Source organism: Mus pahari, chromosome 9, assembly GCF_900095145.1.
Source record: "Mus pahari chromosome 9, PAHARI_EIJ_v1.1, whole genome shotgun sequence".
NCBI classification, from domain to species: domain Eukaryota; kingdom Metazoa; phylum Chordata; class Mammalia; order Rodentia; family Muridae; genus Mus; species Mus pahari.
The window spans coordinates 88,503,920-88,510,561 of record NC_034598.1 but is presented as its reverse complement, the minus strand read 5'-3'; the positions used below and the strand labels follow the sequence as shown (position 1 = coordinate 88,510,561).

The window sequence follows — 6,642 nt, the reverse complement described above, 5'->3', positions numbered from 1 at the left end:
GCCTCTGCCTCCCGAGTGCTGGGATTAAAGGTGTATGCCACCACGCCTGGCTTCTTTTTTATTAATATGCTTGGGGGCTGGTGATGTAGCTCAATTGGTAGTGTTTGCCTTGCGTGTATGAAGTCCTAGGTTCAATTCCCACAACAGCATAAATTAGGCACAATGATTCATGCCTGTAATCCCTGCACTTAGAAGGTAGAGACTGGAAAATGAGGAATTCAAGGTCATCCTCAGCCTTGTGTGAAATTCAGAGCCAGTCTAGGCTAACATGAGACCCTGTCTCCATATTATATTTATATTTATATTATTTATATTTGATCTGTACCTGTTACCACATCTCCCACATAACTCATTGGTTCGATGCTGCGTATTTATCTTCCAGCACAGTACATTTCAGCCACGGATGGTCAGGGGCCCTTCTCAAGGCACTTTTGGCAGTATCTGGACACGTTCCTGGTTAATATGACTGGCAAGCATGCTATTGGCATCTAGAAGTGGAGACCAGGGATGCTACCTATAATGTATAGGGCAGGCCCACAACAAGGAATTATCCCACCCAAATGTCTACACTGCAAAGGTTGAAAAGTGCTCTTTTCTTTCTTTAGTTCTTTTTTCTTTTTCCTCCTCCTCCTCTTCCCCCTCCTCCTCTTCTTCTTCTTTTTTTGAGTCAAGATCTTCCCAAGTAGCCCAGGCTGTGAAATTCACTATGTACCCTAAGCTGGTCTTGAACTCATGATCCTCCTGCCTCAGCCTCCCAAATACTGGGATTGTTGGCATGTTCCATGATGCCTGGCTACTGTGGTTTCTTTATTTCTTGGGTTAGGTGCATGCTAGCATGCACAAGGCTTTTGCTGAACCCCTGGTATTGCTCCTTCCTAAAGACATGGATTATGCATGCTCATGTATATAGATAGACATACACAGGTACACACAGAGACACACATACAGACACACACATAGACACAAATACAGACTTCACACAGACACACATAAATACACATAGACACACACAGACACACAGACATAGACATACATACATAGACACACACATACATAGACACAGAGACACACAGACAGACACATACACATACACTTCTCAGTGCTTTTGAGGGTCTTGATCCCTCTACCTGCTACCCTGGATTTTATGCGTGTTGTTGCTAGCCCAATGAATGCGGACCTTTTACTATAAGCATTCTCCATGCCTGGTAAACCACGGGCCTGTGTTTCATTCTTAGGTTGGCTTCTGGAAACGCAGTCCTGGCAAAACTCAAGTTTCAAGAGTGTTTAACTATCAGAAGATGGCTATTTGGCAATAAAAACATACTAGTTGGAGAAATTATGGAATTCTTAGCAGATTTACTATTTTTTCTACTAGGAGAAAATGAAAAGTAAGTTTCTACAGACTGTTTCACGAATGTGTCTCTCTCCCAGTTCCCTAATGCCTGGGGAGTGCTCTGACCCTTGGGCCATCTTACTTCTTTGTCTCTAGTCCTGCTCATAAACTGGTGGGATGCACCCTTTCTGAGGGCCCTGCCCTGCTGTGTTTGTCAGGGCATCTACTACAAAGCCTTCTGAAAACTGGACCCACCAGTGGAGGCTTTGCAGCAGGTAAGGATACAAGAGCTCAGGGCTCTCACTGTGTTAACAGGGCTTGTGAGTGGGCTGCAGCCTGGCTGCTGTCTTCGGGACCCCATCCCATTGTTCTGTCCCCTAACTCCAGCAGGGGTGATGTGGCCCTGTCATCAGCTCCTTACACAGCTAGGTGGAGAAGAGAGTGGTAGGGATCCTCACAGGGCCCTGATGTGAGCATGTCTAGATCTGTTTTTGCTGGCTGCAAGGTTGTTAACTCCCAGCAATTGCCCTGTCACAGCAGGGTCAGCCGACAGTGTTCAGGGCTGCTCAGTTGTGAAATGTGGCTAGGATTTGGGGCTTGGTTCCTCTGCCCTCCTCTTCCCTCCTCTTCTCTTCCCTTCCATCCCTTCCCTTTCCTCCCCTCCCCCTCTTCCTCTCCCTTCTGCTCTTCTCCCCTCCCTTCTTCTCCTCTCCTCTTCCAGTTTTCCCTTCCCCTCCTCTCCTGTGGCCTTTTCAAATGTTAAGGCGATTTTATTGAGCTGCTTCCTAGCCTGGTTCCCTGAGATTTTGGCACTGACTTGGCTCTCTCTGCTCCAGGTGTTTCCCCAAGGTCTCTCTGGGATCCTCTCACTGGGGCCTCAGCCTCTCCCCCTCCCCCATTCCCAAGCTGGCAGAAGTCCAGCCTGATTCTCTCCTCTGCAGTTATTGGCTGATCAGTTTTTATTGACAAATAAGTGAACAAATTGGGGAGCGATGTTTACACAACCAGGAGACAGGAGATTCATAGATTGCAGCAAGGAGGCAGAGAAATCAGCACCGAGTAACAGGGATAATCTTCACACAGTGCAAAAAACTGTGGCTACACTTTAAGACCATATCCCCTCCTCTCATCAGTAGACGAATGCTATCCCTAATTGAATAAATGAGGACAGGATTGCTCCTGGTGGAGAGGGTTTTAATTGTAGATATGAGGGAGAGCACTCCGGGAGGCAGCTGGAGGAGTCTAGACTGATCATGGTCCACAGACTGAACCAGGCCATGAGAGGAGAAAGACAGGGAGTAGGGGTGGGGGGTGGTCGAGAGAGGAAGAGGGGGGAAGAAGAGAGAGGGCAAGAGAGGGGACCGACCAGGAACCAAAAGTAGAGGGCCAAGAAAGATGCCAAGAAAACGTGTAACTGAGAAACCCTGTAACCAAGATGGCTGAGGTTATGCAGGAAAGAGAAGCTGGGGGAAGAGACAGGAAGCTCAGGGGCTGGACAGGCTTAGGGCAGGGGGCAGGACGAGGAGTGCTGAAGAGCCAGGACTCTGTAAGGAGAACTTGTGATGATGGGAGGACCTGGCTGCCAGAGTCCACTTTGATATGTTAATAGGCACCTCAGCCATTAGTCTTGGGTTTCTTTGATAATCTGTAGTACTTGAGTATAAATCAGCCCAAGCCCTTTCTCGCTGATACTTCAAAGGTGAAGAATAGTCCAAATAAGGGAGGAACTAGGTAAGGTGGTATCTGTGTTTGTGTCTCCGGCTGGATTCAAGATCTTGTTTCTGTTACTGAATGACTGTGACATGGGACAGGTGATCACCATCTTAGGTTCTTATTGACTTGTTTTTGGTGAGGTAAGCTGGGCAGTGAGGATATCTTCTTGACAGGAGCCTTGAGTGCAGAACCACTCACTCCTCTGGTCTAAGTGCTCTCTTGATCTCCCCATTCTGCAAAATCTGGGCAATCCTACCACCTTCCTGAAGGTTCATCAAAGTTTCAGTTCTGGGCGAGGGGTGTAGGATGAGCAGGTGAGGCTATGACAAAACACCACAACCAAGGCAATGCATAGAAGAAAGCTTGTAGCTGGTCTGGCGGTTTCAGAGGGCTGGGTTCCATGTGGTGGAGCAAAGGCATGGCAGCGGGAACAGTTGACAGCTCACATTTGATCTAAAAGTAGGAGAACGGGTCCAGTCTTTAGAAACCTCAAAGCCTGCCCCTCAGTGACACACCTATTGCAGCAAGGCCACACCTCTTCATCCTTCCCAAACAGTTCCACCCACTGGTAACTATGTATTCAAACTTATGAACCTATGGGGACCATTCTCATTCAAACTACCACAGAGGCCCTAGCTTTGATACCTAGTTTTATATTTTAAGTGGATAAACCAGGCAGCAGACCAGGCCAAGGTGTTCCACATGGGAGAGGTTTATTATGCGGGAGTGGTGGAGCAGCAAAGCAGGTAGAAGAGTAGAGAAGAGCAGAGAGAGAGAGGAGGGGTTGGCTTCCTCTTTTATACAGAAAATGATGTCATACCAGTGAGGGCGGGAAGTGAGCCAAGTGGATTGTGGGATTGAAGGTTGTTGTCCTGGCAACGCAGGTCAAGGGTCANATGGTTAGGTGGGGCTTGGAGTATCCTGGTGCTAACATCTAGCACTGCAATAATGCTAATTAATAACAACAATATTACCACCACCACCAGAAACAATACCAACAGCAGGGATTGAGGACGAAGCTAACTTGGTAAAATGTCTGCCTAACATACACTAAGGACTTGGTTCAATCCCCATCAAAAAAACAAAACAAAACAAAACAAAACAAAACACCCAAAAAACTGTGAGGAATGGACCATGTCTACAATCCCAGATCCTAGGATGGGAGGCAGATGTTCAAGGTTACATATGACTATATATGGAGTTTTGATACTATCCTGAAACTGTCTTTAAAAAAAAAAGGCCGTAGCCAGTGTTACATGAGTGTGCCTTGCTTCATCTTCCATCACTTGACTGGCTGAGGAAGCCAGAGGGTCACTCCTACTCCTAAGACGAGCACTTGAAGACTGTTTGTTGAATGAATCTATGTCCTATTTCTCCAATGCAATATTTGAATTGAATTTCTGTTTTCTAGATCTCAAAAGAAGCAAGCAATTGAATATTATAAACAAGTAATAAAAATCAAGGAGAAGGCGGATACTGAGGCCACCTGCAAGCTTGTCAGGAAGCATCTAAACATAAGCCTCAGCGACACCTTGTGTAAACTAGGTAAATGCTCCAGTCTATTCATGGAAAGGCCCTTTCCCCTGGGCCAGCTGCATGCTTTGCCTATTGTAAGAACGGATTCATTGAAGCAACTCGTTTTCTACATGCTTGCTTTTTTTTAAAACAAATTTTTAAATTACATTTGTGTGTGTGTATATATGTGTGTATATGTGTGTGTATGTGTGTGTATGTATGTGTGTATGTGTGTGTATGNGTATGTATGTGTGTATATGTGTGTATGTGTGTATATGTGTATGTATATGTGTGTATGTGTGTGTATATGTATGTGTGTATGTGTATATGTGTGTGTATATGTGTATGTGTGTGTATGTGTGTATATGTGTGTGTGTGTGTACCACTGTCTGCATGTAGAGGTTAAAAGACATATTCCCTTCCACTATGTGAGTTCAGAGGATGGAATTCAGGTTGGCAGACTTGACAGCCAGTGCCTTTGCCCACTGTCTGTTATTTTTGTTTTGCTGCAAAGAGTCAAGGCAACTTATAAAAGAAAGCCCTTGATAAGAGTCTTGTGGGGCATTGGGCTATATACAGACAGCCTGGTTTCCAGTCGAGGCTAGATCTTGAACCCTGGGAGAACCCTATGGGTGGTAATTCCCACCTACATGGGACAGCAAGCGTTCGACCATGTTTCCTGGAACCTTGGCTCCTATCAAAGTTACAGCCCCCACAGCCCCTACAGGAGAAGCATGGCTAGTAATCATATAGACAATGTCCTAAGCTTCTGACCTTCAGGCTAAACTCCTCCCAGTTACCTAGCAACAGTAAAGATAACAGCTCACCATAAGAAGGGCTGCTTGGCCCCACCTCACTCTCTTACTCTCCTCTCTCCTCTCTCTCTCCTCATCCTCTCCTCTCCTCTCCTCTCACTCTCTCCCTTTTACTCTCTCTCCTTTCTTCTCTCTCTCTCCTTTCCCTCTTCTCTCCTCTTGGCCATGGCCGGTCTCTCTCTCTCTCTCTCTCTCTCTCTCTCTCTCTCTCTCTCTCTCTCTCTCTCCTTTCTCTCTCTTTCCACCATCTCTCCTTTCTCTCTGCCTTTCTACAATAAAACTCTAAAACCATAGACTGTCTCAGTTCATCAAGGCCCGCTGTGCTTGAATGGTGGAATAGGCTTTCTTCTAATGAGCCATTTCTAATCTCCCTTCGGAAGGCCTTCCTATGCTCCAGTCAAGACCCAGACCAAAGACTCTTGCTGCCCCTTGTCCACCCCCATCGTGTGGGGTCAGTGGCTTAGATGCCCACCTGCGGCCAAGTGGAAAGCGTCTGGCAGCCCTCCCATGCCTGGCTGCCCAGAGCACAGGAGGAACTCTGGTGGGATGTGGGCTCTTTCCCTCCCCCTTTTCCCCCTACATCCCCTTTTGGTCCCAACAGAGTCTCGCTTACAGTTTCCTAGGGCAAGTCTATGACCATCATGGTGGGAAGCATAGCAGTGGACAGGTAAGCATGGAAGCACGGTGCTGGAATTGTAGCTGAGACCTTACATCTGATTCTCAAATTGGAAGGAGAGAGGGGGGGAAGAGGGGGAGAGGGGGAGAGGGGGAGAGGGGAAGAGGAGAGAGGAGAGAGAGAGAGAGCCTGCCTGGTGTGGCCTTTCAGACATCAAGTCCCAGCCCCCAGTGACACACTTCATCTAACAAGGCTATACCTTTTAAACCTACCAGACAGTTAAGCATTCAATATATGAGCTTATGGGAGGCATCTACATTCACATCCCCATACCCAGCAGGCCATCTTACTGGTCCTGGTCCTTCAGTGTTTGTTGGAGTCTGTTTCCTTTCCATGCTTTTCTAGCCAGGGGTGTACTCCTATACTTGCAGCATTTTCAGGATGGCACTGGAGGCCTGAGAGTGCACGGGCAGTGTGAGGTATGCAGTAAGAGTTGGTCTCAAGAATAAGCAGGCAGGCAGGCAGGCAGGAAGGCAGCAGGCAGGCAGGCAGGCAGGCAGGCAAACAGGCAGGCAGGCAGGCAGGCAAACAAGCAGGCAGGCAGCAGGAAGCAGGCAGGCAGGCAGGCAGGCAGCAGGCAGCAGGCAGCA

General features: G+C 47.5%; 1 protein-coding gene across 1 annotated transcript in view; it reads left to right on the top strand.

Annotated features, from left to right (window-relative positions):
* LOC110326135 (tetratricopeptide repeat protein 41) overlaps positions 1-6,642 on the top strand; it is a 66,897-nt gene that overhangs the window by 50,713 nt on the left and 9,542 nt on the right. Inside the window, exons 13-14 of the mRNA XM_021204283.2 lie at positions 1,236-1,388; positions 4,458-4,591. Coding sequence (XP_021059942.1) covers positions 1,236-1,388; positions 4,458-4,591 — 287 coding nt within the window. The remainder of the gene's footprint in view (positions 1-1,235; positions 1,389-4,457; positions 4,592-6,642) is intronic.